Source organism: Eptatretus burgeri, chromosome 14, assembly GCF_056783735.1.
Source record: "Eptatretus burgeri isolate ZD-2024b chromosome 14, Ebu_testis_v1, whole genome shotgun sequence".
NCBI lineage: Eukaryota > Metazoa > Chordata > Myxini > Myxiniformes > Myxinidae > Eptatretus > Eptatretus burgeri.
In genome coordinates, this window is record NC_140974.1 from 55,956,495 (window position 1) to 55,975,604 (window position 19,110).

A 19,110-nucleotide genomic window follows, 5' to 3' on the forward strand; every position below is an offset into this window, starting at 1 on the left:
AGCAAAAGAAGACACAGTGTCACACCCTGTGAGGGCATGGAAGATGGGGAGAGTAGCACATTGTCTTGGGTTCATGGCGGCAGCCAGTTGGTGAACAGCTATGTACCGGAAGCTGGATCCAGTACCAAGAGCTATCCACAGCTCATCAGGATTGATGTTGTTGAACGAAGCCACAGCCAGTACCACAACATCAGTATCCACAGTGCGTATGGCCACCTTCGTGATCCCCTTCTGTACAGCATCTGCCACATGTAGAAGCAGGCGAGTGTCCGCCTCCTCGTGTGAACATGGGGCGAGGCTGGTCAAGTCGGATTTGGCGGGAGAGCACAGGACGTCAGTTCCACATGTTGCATACATTTCCTTGCCATCTGCTATTGGAAGACAAATGGCCTCTTGTGACGGGAAACCAAAGAGCTCAGTCTTGTTTTGATCCACACGAAGGAAATCCTTCCAGTTCTTAGGCATGACGGTAGAGGGAGCCACTCTCCTCCTGACGCCATTGCCCCTCTTCTGTCTGGTCGTGCCTTTCAGGCTGTCAGGTAGATATACATCCCAGATGAGGTCGAGTCTGTTGACCTTTTCGAGTTGAGTGGAGATGTAACGTGCAAAGACTGTGTTCACATACTCTTCAAAGGTCTTTGCCGTTACAGAATTGAGCATTTGAACAATAGCTGCTCCATCAAGGATTGTGGCATCAACCCCAGGTGCGCTTGTGGTTTCGGGTTGGTCTGATTTCAGGCAGTGTAGTACATCTGCTTTGACTCCAAGGCGCAGTTTTCCTACTGTTGATAATGCTGGTGGGGCTGCCTGGTTCTCGTGGCAGAAGAACTGGTCCAGATCCCCATCACGTGATTCGCAGGCAATATACAGCCTTGAGAAGAGACTACAGTCACTCTTCACTGCGGCGAGTTGGATTTGCTGCTTTGACTGCGTCTTGGTCTGTGGCCGATTGAAGAGTGGCAACTTGTTCATGGGCAGCGTTTCTGTAACTGGCTTCGTGCATAGTTCCAGTCATTCTTCAACAAACTTTGTGTACTGCTCCTCACCAAGGGACTCAATCTTCCTCACAGTTTCTGCCACTGGGGTGTCCATGATGTCTCTCGTGTCAAGGACCAGTAGGTCAAAGCGAGACATCTGTAAATAACTACCAACACTGTGTGGAATATGTAGACACTTCGATTGGAACACAAATGCATGCTTTGTACATCGTAAACATGTTTACCATTAACGAATGAAGCCAAACATCAATATTTTGATACTTTGAGGTCATTGACCTCTCACGGTCCTCAGAGGTCAAATCTGCCTTACCTCCTGATCTGATAATGAAGCTTATGGCATGGATTAAAACTGGTAGAAATTTCATGCTTTAGTCATAATTTGCACAATTCTTATGATATGAGAGATTATCAGCTGTACTAAAAGAAGAAAATGCAAAAAAAAAATTAATTGGTTTTTTTCATATTTTTTTGGGAGTTTTTATTTTTTTTTTCTTCCCCTCAGAGGGGGCATGGGCTTGGTTAAAAAACAAACACACATCAACCCCACAACACCCCTTGACAAGACCCCCACCAACAGCACGCCATACACATGCACACAATCACCCATCAATGCTCAAACTACCTAAAAGTCCTGTCAACATCCCCATACCCCTCCAACTCCATAACTTGGTACCTATCTAATTCCAATTTAAAGTTATCTACTGTTTCAGCTGCCACTACCTTTCGAGGGAGGCCATTCTATGCATTAACTGCTCTCTGAGTAAAAGTCCCCTGCCTTACAACCGTCTTAACTCTCCTCTTCTTTACTCTCGGGCTACGGCCCCTGGTCCTATCACCGTCTACTCTGTTGAATAATTCATCTGCACTTATCTCCATCATATCTCCTCGTAACCGCCTCTTTTCTGGTGAAAAAAGCTCTGTCTCCTTCAGTCGCTCCTCATAGCTGAGTCTAGCTAGGCCCGGAATCAATCTAGTAGCCCTGCTCTGAACCCTCTCTTTGGCATCTATGTCCTTCCTGAATTGTGGTGACCAAAACTGCACACAATATTCTAGATGTGGCCCTCACTAAATTCCTGTACAATGCTAACACCACCTCTTTTGATTTATAAATGATCCCCCTCCAAACACAACCTAAAACCCTATTTGCTTTACCTATAGCTGCCTGGCACTGCACTGCGTGCTTACCTCCCACATCTATTACCACCCCCAGATCCTTCTCCTGTGTGACACACTCCAAAATTACCCCTTGCATCATGCAATCTCTATTTTAATTGTTCTTTCCCATCCACACCTTACACTTGCTCAGGTTAAATTCCATCTGCCAATCTTTCACCCAATCTATGCAAGTATCAATACTTTCCTGAATATGATCACCACCCCCTCTGCTATCCACCTTCCCTCCAAGCTGTGACATCTGCAAATTTGGAAAGGCATGAACATTTTATAATTTACATTATGATTTGTAACATTAACTTCATGGCATTAACATTTTTTATATTGAGGAATTTTGCCCTCTCCCTTTTCTCTTGCAGGACTTGTCTTCCAGTCAAGGCCCACAATCCACTGGCCAAAGAACAAACAGTAAGTCGCATATTTGCTCCAATAATCTCACATCCACTGCTCACTAAATGTGGGGTATGCTTACACATTGTAAGCAATAACGAACTGTGCTTCCCCATTGTCTTGGGTCACTCACCTGCTTTTGTTTTTATCATTTATTTATTTTCATTCATTTATGGATGCTTTCCAACAGTTCAGCGATTTTTTTTTTTTCCGGTGGATCGGCTGCGATATCCATTGGCACATGAAATTTCAGCTTTCTACATCACCCAAAAAGTAACGAACATTAATATTAGTCAGTGAGTGTTAAGAATGAGCTTTATATATTATACACTAGCAAATGCTACCCGTCACTTTGCTGACAGGAATACTGAGAGGGCGGAGAAAAAGAGTGGGGTAAGAGAGAAGGGTGGGGGAGAGAAGAGAGAGAGGTGGGAGAGTGAGGAGGTGGATAAGTGAGAAGGGAGGGAGAGTGAGGAGAGGAGGAGGAAGGGAAGGCAGACGTGTGATGGAGCGTCAATTACGATTCATACTGTCTCATCAAAATGATTTTGCACAGAATAACAGTGAAGAAGGAAACAAAATAATGTCTGAAATCCATTTTCTACCAGTCATAATATAAATACCGCCTGGAGACAAACACCGCCCGGACATGTCCTGAGGTAAACACAGTCCAGAAACAAACACTGCCAGGACATATCCGGAGACAAACACCGTCCAGACATGTTTGGAGACAAACACCATCCAGACACGTCTGGAGACAAACACCGCCAGGACATATACAGAGACAAACACCGTCCGGACACATCTAGAGACAAATACCATCCAGACACGTCTGGAGAAAAACACCGTCCCGACATGTCTGGAGACGAACACCGTCCGGACACGTCAGGAAACAAACACCGTCTGGACACGTGTGGACACATCCAGAGACAGAGACACAGAGAAAGTTGTGTGGGAGAGTGATGCACTGTATTAGGAGGGGGCGGAGCGAGGATGGGACAGACAGACAGACAGACAGAAAGAGAGAGGAGTAGTGGGTGAGGAGTTAGCAGAGAGAAAATGTTATGCTTTATGAACACACACACACACACTATATATAAATTTATTTATAAATATATCAAAATATATATGTAAATATATAAATATATATGTAGAAAAAAAATATATATATATATATATATATATAAATAAATATATGTATATATATATATATATATATATATATATATATATATATATATATATATATATATATATATATATATAAATATATATATATATATTTTTTTTTTGCATAAGATTGGGGCAGTTGGATTACACATTTTTAAAGAATAAGAAGGCACTTCCAACCATAAGAAAGAACTAGATCGACTCCGCTAATTTGAGCAAAAAAGCGAGAGCAGAGCCGGTCTCAAAGCAACATTTCGCCAGCTTCATCAGGAAATACAGTCTTCAGGCACATAAATATAACAACGTATATATGTATATATATATATATATATATATAAAATATATATTACTAAAACTCTCATCTTGTATGTATGTATGTATGTATGTATGTATGTATGTATGTATGTTCCCGAAATACAGCCAAAACGATACACGATAGCGCAAAAATTTTAGGGTGACCTTACTCACCATTCTCCTGCGGTGTGCAGTATCAAGTTTCATTCAAATAGGGCAACAAAAAAATATTAAAAAAACAATTCCCCAATTCAGTCAAGTACTCTTTGGGATAATTTGATCAAAGTAAACAACCTCAGCAGTGTAGTTCGCTGGAGCTGTCTTTTTTTTCTTGAAATGATTTATTATAAAATCTCAGAACATTTCGTATAGACAAAGAACGATTTATTTTTAAGCATAAAATAAACATCACCATTTTGATCTAATATTCCATGTCCATTAATAAATAAAATTGTGTTTAGAAGATGACGCAAAATAATTTCTTCGACTTTCTTTTCTCTGTTTTTTTTTCACATTGACGCGCAATATCAAGTTTCGTTCAAATCGGGCAATGAAAAATATTATTAAAAAAAATCGAATCCCGATTCAATGAAGTACTCCTCGGGAGAATTTGATAAATGCAAACAACCTCAGCAGTATAGTTCGCTGGAGCTATCTTTTTTTTTTTTTATGATTTTTTTTATCAACAGCTGTCACAATGGGAACCCAACGGGTTCACGGGTCATCTCGTATAAATTTAAATATATATTTAAAATATAAATATAAATATATATAAAAAAAATATATATATATATATATAAATACATACATATATATATATATATATATATATATATATATATATATATATATATATATATATATATATATAAAATATGTAAATATAAAAATTATATAAATATATATATATATATATATATATATATATATATATATATATATATATATATATATATATATATATATATATATATGTTGGTGCTCGGCAATTTTTTGGGAAATGGCTGATTGGAGTCTGTGATAATACCGACCACAGTATGTACTGTAAAGCAGTGGTTCTCAACCTTTTGGAGCTGCGACCCCCAACAAATTTAAGTTGGGGTTCGCGAACCCCCCCCCCCCTCCCGACTCGCACTTGAAACACACTGCAGTGACGTCATGGAGCGCATAAAAAATCCACAGTGCCTGGAGCATATTGGTCAATGCCGAGGTACTGCCAGCTGTTAAAACTAACCAGAACTAAACTAAGCTAAACTGGCATCACAACTTAATTATTTACACTCTGATGTATAACACAGTAAAAACAGCCAGCCATATTCATCAAAAATATACCATCAGAGATGGGGAATCCCCCGCCATTATAAAATAATTGAAATCAGATAAGCGTTTTTTCAAGATGGCCACCCCAGTCGGCCATCTTGGATCCGGCCACGCCCAAAATCAAGAGGGTTCTTCCTTTTTAGGTTGTACATGTGTGACCCAAATTTCAAATCGATATGGCGAACAATTTATGAGTTATCCCACTCACAGCTATAAATGTTGACGCCCGAATGGACGGACGGACGGACGGACGACTTGCCCCAGTCAGCCATCTTGGAGCCGGCCACGCACAAAATCAATAGGGTTCTTCCTTTTTAGGTTGTACATGTGTGACCCAAATTTCAAATCGATATGGCAAACAGTTTATGAGTTATCCCACTCACAGCATGTTGACGCCCAGCCAGCCGGACGGATGGACGGACGACGGACGACAGATGGACGGACGACCCGGGTGACAACAATATCCCCCTTCTGCCACGCGGCGGGGGATAAAAAAGGCTTCTGTAATTGCAAAGAGCGGTATGTAGCCTATTTATGCTCGGGACACAGACTGGAAGATTGAGCGACCCTCTGCTGCAGACAAAGGTTACTATCACACACGACAGATACCAGACGTACATAAACCTTGCATTACTGACCAAAAATATACAAAAAACAAAACAACAAAACAAAAACAAAATCAATTTGGCTTTAAGTACAGTTTTAAATTTTATTCAAGATCTGACAGCACAACTCATTGTGAAGGAGGCAACAGAACTGCTTTACAAGCTGATGGCAATAGGAGTAGGTGACATTTAACAATGGCGACATTTATTTCCACACACAGGCATGCAATGAATGGGGGGATGGGGAAAAAGACACGAGTAAAACCTACAGCCGAGTTCTATTCCAATGTAAAGCTAATACAACACAAGGCACTTAACAGTTTCCGACTTATTAGACAGGCCCACAGACACACATACACACACACACACCCAAGAAATGGTGGCTGATGCCTTTAATAATGGACTCCAGCTTGGAGGACAGATGAGCTGAAACCCAGAACCTCTCTGAAACCCAGACCCAGAACCCAGACCCAGAGCTGAAACCCAGAACCTCTCCACCTCGTGTGGTCTTCAAGCTGCTCGGACCCGGGCTCCAGCGAGAGCAAGCTGGATCCAATCGCCATGAGCCGCGATCCTTCCCGAGCTCCAGCGAATCCTCTCGCGCTTCCGAACACGTGCTGGTGAGACGAGGCGCCGATCCTTCCTGTCGATCGTCGCTTCCCCGAGGATCCAACTCCAAGAAGAGGCCGATGCGTCGCACCTGTGCTGTACTGAATGGGAGATGCTTAGCAGGCAGACACGAGCGGGGGAACAGTCGAGCCGGGCTGTGTTGCACAAGCGCGAGCGCGGGCGTACTGTGCCCGCGGCTCTCCTTTATTACGTATGCACACGCACAAGCCGCGTTCGACTACTGCATTCCTACGACGCCTCAGGCGGCGCGCACACCTTATATCCCTTGCAGATACGATGACCACTCCCACACCACCATGCCCTTCCCCGCAGGCCCACAGACTCCACCACACTCCTCCCCCCCTAAAACTATGATTATTAAATGATCAGCATTATAAGAAGCATAGACAACACGAAGAACTTCGGTATAATAATCATGCAAATAAAATGAACACAGCGAAGTATAACAGCACACCACATCATATAATGCGTGAAAGCGGGTTAATGGAGCAAGGCGAAAAAAACCACAGCAGCCCTACCCAGCGGAAACGCCCCCAGGCGGCTCATGCTGACATGGCCCTCGCCGAGGTCGTGGCGATCTTTCGAGCCAACCTCCCCCGGCACCATCAAATGCCTCCGGCCCAATCCCCCCAGGCAGACCCGACGTAGATAAACATTCCGAGGCCGGAAGCCCACTGTCTGGAAGCCGTGGCGCCAGCCTTGATCGACCTTGGCTGGGGGCGCTGAACAGCGCCGCTGGCTGTACGCATTTAATGCTCCAAAACAACCCACGCACCACAATCAGTTGAGACGCCAACGCCCGTCTAAACGGCCTTGAGAGAACACAGAGAGCTGCGCTCGCAACCAGAGGTGGGGGTAACGCCGACCAGTGCACCAGTCTTGGTTCCGAGTCGATCTCCGAGACCCACACGGCAGTTAGACGGTCGCAATTCCATTTAAACCACACTTCAATCATAGGCTCGTTATAAATCACTACGAACATCACTTGAAGTATTGCAAACCCATTTTTTCGTACAGCGCGGTCTTTTGATAAACTCCCAGCACATGACAAAGCAACAACTCGCGGCCCGGGACAATGGAAGGCCAACCCAACCTTTTTATTCGCCCCCACCGCTTCCAAAGCCCCCACATCACATTGATCATAATACAAATCCCATTGACTGATCTCCGCCAAATCCACTTTCACACGAGACCTGCTGGCATTTATTTCAACAACGTTAAACTGCATCACTAGAGCAAGGAACAACACATATGCCATGAACAACAACCCATAACCCTCATCACGAGTCCGATTCTTGATTGTTGACTCGATGTTGTGACTCGCGACTTCCTTTAACGCCACGGGCTCACCGCCACCTGTTGAAGCTGCTCGAACAACACCGCACCTCGCATCATGCACGCAGCCGACGCGCGAGAGCCCATCGCGAGAGCTGGCACGGCTCCTGCTGCTCCCGAACCTGCTGCTCCCGCACGTTCGCCTGCGGTCCCCCTGCGGTCGCCTTGCGGGCACCTTGCGTCTGCCTTGAAAATTCTATGGCCGCAGCAGGGATGCCCTAAGGTCAACGTGCGACATCAAATCAAAGACCGTACGGCACCCCCACGTTTTCGGTCTCCACGATTTATAAATACCCCGTGCGGCTCCCCGAAAAATAAAAACATATGTGACTGCTACATTGTGTGACCGTGGAAATACTGCGGCCGCCGTATAATTGCTAGTGGCCGTAGATTTTGTAGACCCTACGGTCGCCGTGGCAAATGTGACTTAGGCCTAAATACGCTGTGCGGCTCCCCGAAAAATAAAAACAAATGTGACTTGGCCCTTATCGACATAACTGACTAAAGGAACCTGAATGTTGTGTGCAATCGAATTCCCAAATTTGTAACAATATATTTGTTTGTTTATTTGTTTTGACAACCTTCCCGCGACCCCCAAAAACAATCTCGTGACCCCCAGGTTGAGAACCATTGCTGTAAACAAACCAAAAACCCTGAGTAGCTTTCACCGTTGTTTTGGGGGAATTTCAATAAACAAATTTTAAAATTACCTTTTATTATAAACGTTTCAAGGAGATGTGCATAAACATTAATATTTATAAACAGTTGGCAAGCGTCACGTGACGGGTCGAAAAAAAATTTGGCTCTGTAGTTTACAAAACACGTTAATATCCCAGGTCGAAAAACCAGTTAAAACCAGTACACATTTCCAACTGGTCTCTATTGGTTCTAATTGGTCTTTAACTGGTCTCTATTGGTTTCAACTGGTACCAGTTAAATTCAGTCAGAATTCCAATTTCCCAGTTGAAAAAACCAGTAGCTCATATTTGTACCAGTTAAAGTCTTACTGGTTCCAGTTGATACCAGTTGCAATGTACTGGTCCCAGTTGATACCAGTTGCAATGTACTGGTCTCCCAGTTGATACCAGTTACAATGTACTGGTCCCAGTTGATACCAGTTAGTTAAATACAATTGTATTTCAACTGGTAATATATCACTATTCCAATTTCCATATTAAAACCAGTAAGAAACCAACTGGCTTTACTGGTTCCAGTTGGCTACTGGTTTTCAACTGGTACCAGTTGACCAGTAAGCTACTGGTCTTTACTGGTTTTTTGACCTGGGATGGCAAACGGCTTGGAAATCAGGTGTTATCAAATGTATTTTGCTTTAAAACTCACAAAGAGAAACCATACAAGTCATTCCACGTCATATCACCGGAGGCCTCCCAATTGACCCCCTCAGATTTACTTTAAACTTTCATAAAATAGTTCCCAGGTATCAAAATGAAGATGCCTAAAATTTTAGGTCCATAGATGCGGTCAACTCCGAGATATTGAGGGTTGAAAATGTGGTTGTGGCCCTATTTTTATGGTCGTTGCGAGCATCACAAAATGAACGGCTACTTTTAAACTCCCACAACGTTTTAAATATTAATGCTAGAGCCTTGAAATTTTCAGAGATTATTCTTCTATAACTGCTCTGTAAGAAACACCCATACAACTGAGTATACCTCTATTAAATTTTATAACCTGATCAGTTGAAATCCAGAAAATAAATGTTGGTTTTGTATGAAGACCCAACTTTGAGACCCCATATATTTTTATTGACCCATCCCAGAAGCTTGGAATTTTTTCATGCAATAACTGTATGGTAGTAGTATTCAAATACATGTTTACTTTTCTTAATCAGTCATATATAATACAGTCATGATCCCTCAAAAATAGAACCTTTTTCATTTTTCCCCGAAATTCAGGTAAAGGATTGCAAATATATGACAAGGTATACCACTTCAAATTGTTCACCATTGGAAAGAGCATATTCAAGTTTACAAAAGTGTCAAATATCAAAGTGGTATAATGTTTCTATCAATATTTTAAAAATATTTGAATAAATGATGTTCTGCCAGTGCTGTGCGCGTGGCGTGTGCTATTTAATGAACAGTCCTTTCACATGTAGTACATATGTGTAGTACTTGTATATACAATGTACATACATATCATCTGCTATTAGGATACCATAAACACAATACTTTGAAATTTCAATTTGTAATTCTTTGTTTCTCATTTGTAAATAGCAAGAGCTTAACTCATCTGGCTGGGGCTAAAAATAGAACTCAGGAATAGTGGCTGATCTGCTGATGCCAGCAGTGTATATAGTTACATTCAAGGGAGGACATTTGTTGGGTTCCTTTGGTCCATGTGATGAAAGTTATTGATGCTCCCCTAACGTCAACTGGGAAGCAGTGCAAGCTCGCACCTGACTTGGAAAAGCAGATCAAGGACCTATTCAAATCATTTACGTGAAATGTTTTATTCCATTGTTATTGCAGTATGTGATATATTTTTGTGTTATTAATTTGAATCATAGAACTAATCATTCATGATTACCATGGTGCCCACACCATGCACACACTTCATGTATTCACGACTGTGTTAACAACAGTTTAAAAAAAAAAATAGAAAATATATTTTAAAAATATACCACTTTGATATTTGACGCTTTTGTAAACTTGAATATGCTCTTTCCAATGGTGAACAATTTGAAGTGGTATACCTTCTCATATATTTGCAATTCTCACCTGAATTTCAGGGAAAAATGAAAATTTTCAATTTTTGAGGGATCATGACTGTATTATATATGATTGATTAAGAAAAGTAAACATGTATTTGAATTCTACTACCATACAGTTATTACATGAAAAAATTCCAAGCTTCTGGGATGGGTCAATAAAAATATATGGGGTCTCAAAGTTGGGTCTTCATACAAAACTAACATTTTTTTTCTGAATTTCAACTGATCAGGTCATAACATTTAATAGAGGTATACTCAGTTGTATGTTTGTTTCTTACAGAGCAGTTATAGAAGAATAATCTCTGAAAATTTCAAGGCTCTTATCGAGCATTACTATTTTAAAAGTTGTGGGACTTTAAAAGTAGCCGTTCTTTTTGTGATGCTCGCAATGACCATAAAAATAGGGCCACAACCACATTTTCAACCTTCAATATCTCGGAGTTGACCGCATCTATGGACCTAAAATTTTATGCAGCTTCATTTTGATACCTGGGAACTATTTTATGAAAGTTTAAAGTAGATCTAAGGGGGTCAACTGGGAACCTTTTCTTAAATTTGGTGATTTCAGATGGAATGACTCATTTTACCTTTCGAAAGCCCATCATCATCATAGGATACGGGCTGAAACATTACCAACACCAAGCATGCAGTCATGCACACACAGCCGAGGAGAATCCCTTTAAAATCCAAATGTACCCATATGCACCACTTACCTTGTAGCAACTGCCGACTGTGCATCCCAATCGGGAAACGAACTGTACTGCTATCAACTATAGGGTGCTCGGTAAGCGGCTTAAGCACTCAAGCAAGCAGTCCAATTTAATGGTTGATAAGGAACGGCTCGCTTGGCATGCGATTCGCAATCACTGAACCATCATATGAAACACATCTGGAGACACCCAAAATATCAAATATGCCTAATTTGCACAAATAAACACTTTTTAAGCAGTCAGAACTATTGCTAAATTCAATTCTGGAGCTTAAATTTTGCAACTTGACTTAGCTTCAGACATTCTTGAGGTTATGGAATGTGCAGAAATGAAATAAAGCCACGAATGCTGGTGTCTTCAGGCGTTTATAAGCATTGCAATGTATCCAGCGATTCAAACGCATGATGATCAGGTATTACATAATATGAGTGAGGAAAGTGAAAAAAAAACTTTATTGTTAAGTAATCGTTGCGGCCTGTACCAAGTCAAGGCATGGTGGCTTCAGACCCTAGCGAGGTTACCCAGGAAATGCCTTAAGACCCCGTATACAGTGAGGTAGCCAAGAATGCATGTGATAAAGGAGATATTTAAATAATGCCGTTAATTATCTTCAAAAGGGGTTCTTCAATTAACCCAAACACACAATTTTCACTCTTGCACTTCCTTCAAGATCCCTGAGTATGCTTGCAAAGTTTCAGGCTGCGAGGCTTCATGGTTTTGGAATTATGGAGGAGACACACTGACACACACACACACACACACACACACACACACACACACACACACACACACACACACACACACACACACACACAGACACACACACACACATTTATTAGTGTAGATAGGAGTTTATGAGTGCATCATTGTGGACACATTTGAATGGGCAGCCATTTTTTCCCCGTATCATCCCTCTATATGGAGTACTACCGTACTCCATGATAGACGTATACTGTACAGTATGTATGTATGTATGTATGTATGTATGTATGTATATATATATATATATATATATGTATATATATATATATATATATATATATATATATATATACATCTTCTTCTTCTTCCTTCGGCTGCTCCCGTTAGGGGTTGCCACAGCGGATCATCCGTATGATCCGCATAGTGATTTGGCACATGTTTTACGCCGGATGCCCTTCCTGACGCAACCCTGGTCGCCTCTTACGACAAAGGGATATGGTACACCTATTTTAACCGGGGTATACACCGGCCCAGTACACTGGTACTCACTTCGCCGACATCGGAAGGATGACAGGCTGAGTCAACCCCCTGGTGTATTAATTCAGTGGCCCAACGGGGCTTGAACTCAGGACCTTTTGGATCCCAAGCCGCTGCCCTAACCACTGCGCCAACACCAGGCTACATATATATATATATATATATATATATATATATATATATATATATATATATATATATATATATATATATATATATATATATATATTATTACGGCCATGGGTACCGAGACACCAGTTTGTTACTCAGGGGGTTTAATCCCCGCTTGTCCTCGGAAGAGCCAAGGACCTGGGGCCATCGCTCACAATTAACTTCGTGGTACAGTGGGTTGCTTTAGGACCACGAATGCCACCCAGTTAATGACGAGTTCCAGTGTCCGCCACTTAACTTGAGGTTACGTGGTTACCTGAACGGGGAGCGTGCCCTCGGCAAAGCACAAATCTTATCTTGATTCGATCTTAATTCGGGCGACCGAGCATTTGACCGCTGGTGCGTGCCGACTATTATTGGTCAAGTCTCAAGTCGTATGGTAATTACCTCCCAGTCTATCTAGGTTCGGACAATGCTGGATCAATGGAAGGAAAGCACAAGCATGGACAGGTTGGAACGTCAACAAGCAATTTATTAATAAGGAAATAAATTAATAAAAAGAATTTTATTTCCATGAGGTAAAAATAAATAAATTCCAAATCAATCAAAATGATCGCAAGCAAATAAATAATTAATCAGGCAAAATCAATCAAAATGATAGAAAAAGAGACAAAGAGCAGATTCTTATTGGGGATTGACTTACTTAAGAATTAAACGCAGACAAGGGTACCCAACAGATCATTCAGGGGGAAGAGAAATCATCTTGCTCAACAAAGAGAAGTCCTCCGTCAAATAAAAATGTCCTGAAATGTGTGAGTGTGCCTTGTCCGTTGCCAGCACCCAGCCTTGCCGTGCACCCACTCGCAAAGAGGCTTGAACGCCAGTTGACGTCACCCCCAACAATCAGGTATGCCAGGAGCGACTGTCTGACAAACTGATGAAGCAACCGTCTGACTAGAACCGACGAAGCAACCGTCTGACTGGAAATGATGAAGCAACCGTCTGACTGGCTCGTTGTCAACCGACCTGCCAACTCACTCGTCGACTGACCCACGCGTCACTCGTTGTCGACTGACCCGCCAAGTCACTCGTCAACTGACCCGCCAAGTCACTCGTTGTCGACTGACCCGAGCGCACGCACCGCACGCCAAGAACGGACCTCTCCCTCTTTTAAATTGGTGGCCTGTCTCGGCGGCACAGACTCCCCCCAAATCCAACCTGCCCCACTTGCGAATCATTGCCGTGACAACCCGCACGTCGCGTTATTATTCCTCGCTTACGATGCCATGTCTGTGGTGCTGGACGAACGGCAAAAAGCAGCCATTTGTCAGAATTACCAAGCACAAATGTGAAGCGCTCATAAAACATCAACAATTATTACCTCACTGTTCAGCCCGACATGAAAAAAAGCCAGTTGGCGTCCATAGAGCTGCTGAACGGGGTGTCAGACGTCGATGGAAAAAGGCGGGTCTTGGCGTTCGTGAAAGAAACGTGTGTCAACATCGTTGGAAAAAGGCGGGTCTCGGCGTCCATGAAAGAAACAGGTGCATGAATGTGCCTGTCGTAAAGAGAAAAAGAGGAGCTTTCCATAAGAGAGGGGATCTATTCTTTAACCTTCTCAATGCATCACACTTAGAATCCCACTAGACATGGGGATGGGTCTATCTTGGACATGCATTTTAGGAAATAACTATCTGAGGACCTGGATGTTGGTATGCATTCGTCGGATCGGATTCTGAAATCCGTAACAGTGTGTGTGTGTGTGTGTGTGTGTGTGTGTGTGTGTGTGTGTGTGTGTGTGTGTGTGTGTGTGTGTGTGTGTGTGTGTGTGTGTGTGTGTGTGTGTGTGTGTGTGTGTGTGTGTGTGTGTGTGTGTGTGTGTGTGTGTGTGTGTGACCGGGCCTAGTGGCGTGCGCCTGTAATCTGGCTACTCGGAGGCTTGGGTTGGAGGATCGCTTGAGGACGGGTGCTCTGCGCTGGGCCGCGCTATGAGAGGGTATAGGGCAGCCCGGAATCATGGTGAAACCCAATCCTTATCCCTGTGTCGTAAGAGGCGACCAGGGTTGTGTCAGGAAGGGCATCCGGCGTAAAACCTGTGCCAAATCAGTATGCGGATCATAACGGATGATCCGCTGTGGTGACCCCTAACGGGAGCAGCCGAAAGACGAAGAACAACATATATATGTGTTTGTGTGTTTGTATAAACAGAAAATCTGAAGCCTCGGGCGACCCATGTGAGTACGTCTATTAATTACATATTATTGCACCGAGCCAACATCTCAATCTTTCAATTTGACCTTTAAACCCAAACCTCCACACTTCACACCTTTTAGACTAATTTCATAAATAATGTGCAAACTCCATCCACCTGGAGGGTGGTAAACTGCGAGTCATTGTACAAATATGGTAAGTATCGCAGGCGTGAGGCACGTGAACAAAGTGCAGGAATTCTCTTCCATCTGTAACACACGCACGCACCAGCCAAGCTGATTGACGTCGACTTGTTGTCATTGAAGGGCAACAGACATGAAACAAAGTTGGTGAGTAAAAATGTAAATACATTTTTTTGAAGTACAGAAAGAAGTTATGAAAAAAACATTGAACAAAAAAAATGTAAAAGTATGTCAGGATGGAATGGCAAATAGTGTGTAAACAAGGTAGGGATGGTCACCTGTCATCATGTGAATTAATCCCCACATCATCCTTTGACTAATGGGTGTGCCTACAAATGACATGATACATTTATAGTGTGTGTGTGTGTGTGTATGTGTGTATGTGTGTATGTGTGTATGTGTGTATGTGTGTATGTGTGTGTGTGTGTGTGTGTGTGTGTGTGTGTGTGTGTGTGTGTGTGTGTGTGTGTGTGTGTGTGTGTGTGTGTGTGTGTGTGTGTGTGTGTGTGTGTGTGTGTGTAACAGTTTAATATTTTAATGATCAACTTCAAACGTGGAAACAATCAGCATACACGATCATTTCAAATGGATGCACGGATGGACAGGGGACAACCATTATTTAAAGAAAGATGTGTAGATGGCTTGACATGATCATTGTTGGAACCAACCCTACGTTTGTTTGCGTTCTTTTTGCCATTGCCATCCCACATCCTTTTACACTTTTAAAATGCTTTGTATCATTCCTATAATTCACGGAACAGGTGTTTGGGTGTGTGTGTGTGTGTGTGTGTGTGTGTGTGTGTGTGTGTGTGTGTAAGTCGGATCGTAGCCATGTCGTTCTGTGTGTGTGTGTGTGTGTGTGTGTGTGTGTGTGTGTGTGTGTGTGTGTGTGTGTGTGTGTGTGTGTGTGTGTGTGTGTGTGTGTTTGTCACGCTACTTCTACAGTTCTGGGCCAATCCCATCCAGACTTGCTACACAGGATCTGCATGACCCCAATTCATGCTTAGGGGTGTTTTTATCTTTGCCAAGATAATATCTTTGCCAAGGTCTTTGGCGGGTTGGGGGGGGTGGACACAAATTCTCCATGTAAACGGGTATCGTGTCGCGCTGCCTCCAGGTCTCCACCATTTACAGTGCAGTCTTCCTGTCCCCACACTTTCCAGTGCAGCGGATGTTTTTAATGTTTTTTTTTTCACACATGTAGGTATGGTATGTTTGTTTTCATACCTAAGCAATAGGTATGTTTTCTTGTGCAGGAGGTATATGTGGGGTAGGTAGGTAGGTATGTAGTAGCAGTAGGGAGGTATGTTCACATACCTAAGCAGTAGGTATGTTTTAGCTTCACACACGTAACCCGGGTTGTTTATTTTTTTGTCTATACAGAGCTGTCCGTTGCCTATACACCGCCCAAATAAAGATATACCTCAGAAGAACGTGTTGCATGCTTGGAACAAGATTGCCCATAGGGCGGGTACTCTCCTGGTACTTATAAAAGGGTGATGTGGTCACATGGTCATTAATATTAAAAGATAAGGCAATTTTTATTGTATTACGAAGCCTGGTGTTGGCTCACGATTAAAGTGGTGGGCTAAAGATCTCAGAGTCTTGAATTTGAGCTCGTCTATCCAGGAAATAACACCAGGTGGGTTGTCTCAGCCTGTCATCCTTCTGGGGTTGGCAAAATGAGTACCAGCTTACTTGTAGCAGGGGCACTGCTTCCACGGCACAGCCATGCTCCCAGCAATGATGCAGCCAGCAAACACAGGATGTATACTGAATAATAATAATAATAATAATAATAATAATAATAATAATAATAATAATAATAATAATAATTGTATTACCATCCCTATATCCTTTTGCATTTTTTATTTAAAATGTTTTCATTACTTGTAAATAACATTATCTTCGTATGTTTCACTTCCAGTCTGGATTTCCTTCCACAGTCTGCCATTGTACACATTAACAAGATCACCTTTTTATTCTTACAGTTTCAAGCAAAACCTTTTTTTTTTAAGTGCAATTTAAAATTCACGCACAGAAGGAATTATATTTTATAAACATTCACTTTCTCCACTTCCAATTTCAATATTCATGAGTCTGTCTCTGATCTAAACTGTCATTGCAGTTACCAGCCAAGGCAAAGGCAAAAGCAAATCCGAAGAAAGTCAATACAATTACATTTGAACGCCTTCTTCAGAAGATCACTTGTGGGGTTCAAAGATTTGCTCCCACCGGCACTTCAAACTGTGGTTTGCAATGCAAGAGCAAAAAAAAAAAAAAAATCTTAATCAAAGGACTTTTCTGGATTTCGTGATGATATTAACAAATATATAAGTTGTGACTGCTGGTTTTGTTTTGAGTATTCATCGGTGACCTGCCAGCAATCTCAATCTTACGTTTAATTGTTAGAGTTCAAATTTACAATCGTTCTCCAAACACTTACGTAAGTTAGAACAAAACGTTTGCTTCCCTTGGGTAGTTTTTTTTAAACCTCTTGTCCAAAAATTATCGGCTCAGGGTGGACTTTGCACTTACTCTAATATTTTATTTCAAAGTATTTTTTTATATTGCGTATATTGAAGCTGCGGCATCTTGATTCACAATTTTTCAAACCCCCCCCCCCCCCCCCCAGTTTAGTCATGAAAAGCAATGTGATCTTGTGGTTTAAGATCCTGTGTTCTGTAAGAGATGTCATAACGAATGACATGAGAGCTTAGCAGTACCTAAACGTACTCAGCACCTGGTCACATTAAGCACCAAATACATCTACAAAAAGCTCCCTCTCCAAACCTGCAAATTCGCCAACATTTGCATCTCACGTTCATTTCACGGATTTTCCTGACCCACACCGTTCCACTATGACAGAGGCTTATCACCTTGGAGTGCACCTAGCAACTTTAAATAGCATGCAAAACGACCTTGTGTATACTGCGTAGTTTGAGGCAAAGATACAAAAAATATTTTAAACTTCTAAAATTGCTTTTAACATTGTAATTAAAACACTAAGTATGCCGAGAATTGAGAAAGCCGATGCAAAATGATTTCCACCAAAACGCAGTCCCCACTGAATAAACAAATACATTCCATTCCTTTATCACCAGTCATGAATTGAGAAAATGAAGTTAGGGAGGGGGTGCGACTGGAAGAAAATCAGTTCTGGGGAACAGGGTGGATGGGGTGCATGGTTTGCAGGCAGGACGAAGCATCATTATGTGCGCAGTTCCTTTAATGGACATTAAGCCAGGTGTCCGATCTATCAGCACTGGTTGGTGCATGTTAAATATCCCATTATGCAGATTCTTTCGTGAAAAGTAGGCGAGTTATCATTGACAACCTAAGCAAACTACAAATTCCTGCCCTGATTACCATTGGGAAGTCAAAGGTAAACTGCCCGGTATAACCATTGCAAAGAGAGAGCTTTTACAGCAATTAACCTGCCTTCAGGGAGAGAGGGAGAGAGCGAGGGTGGAGGATATAGCGATGGAGAGGGGATTGTGGGGGCGGGGGGGTTAAAAAAGACCAAACATGCAAGATTTGCCTGCAAACTTAAATTATTATCGAAATGTTTAAGCCTATTGTCTCTACTCGAATGCACATTACTTGATTAAACTCAACAGCAACTTCAATAATCATGAATTTTGTCAAGCATTTAATTTAAATTTTGCATAGTGATGCTAATATACATTGAATAAAAATTATGTAATATATAATTATTCACGACTTGGTGGTTCTTATTTTCATCTTTGCACTGGAATTTTTTTTAAAAAGACTAATTGATTGTTTTTCAACAAAACGTCTCATCTCCCGTGAAAGGTTTGCTAGTTGTCGAGCTTCATGGGATCATTGCAGCACTCGGAATGGTCTGAATGATGCAGGTGGTCGACAAAGACAAAGCAAAAAATGAAATATGTTCAGGGTTATTTCATGGGATCTTTCACACCCACAAGCAAGCGTTTGGAGAGGTACGTAGCTTCACATTCCTTCCAAAGGATTCTTCATGGTGAT

General features: G+C 42.0%; 1 protein-coding gene and 1 pseudogene across 2 annotated transcripts in view; one reads left to right on the plus strand and one right to left on the minus strand.

The window, feature by feature from the left end:
* The window catches only part of LOC147013251 (uncharacterized), a 1,812-nt pseudogene extending 840 nt beyond the window's left edge, over positions 1 to 972 (minus strand).
* Positions 1 to 18,818, plus strand: part of LOC147013248 (adhesion G protein-coupled receptor F3-like) — a 156,025-nt gene extending 137,207 nt beyond the window's left edge. For both annotated transcript variants that reach the window (XM_085854927.1, XM_085854928.1), the window contains 2 exons: positions 2,531 to 2,579; positions 17,231 to 18,818. In XM_085854927.1, the coding sequence (XP_085711053.1) occupies positions 2,531 to 2,579; positions 17,231 to 17,289 (108 nt within the window). In that variant the 3' untranslated portion in view covers positions 17,290 to 18,818. The remainder of the gene's footprint in view (positions 1 to 2,530; positions 2,580 to 17,230) is intronic.
* The last annotated feature ends 292 nt before the right edge of the window (positions 18,819 to 19,110 follow it).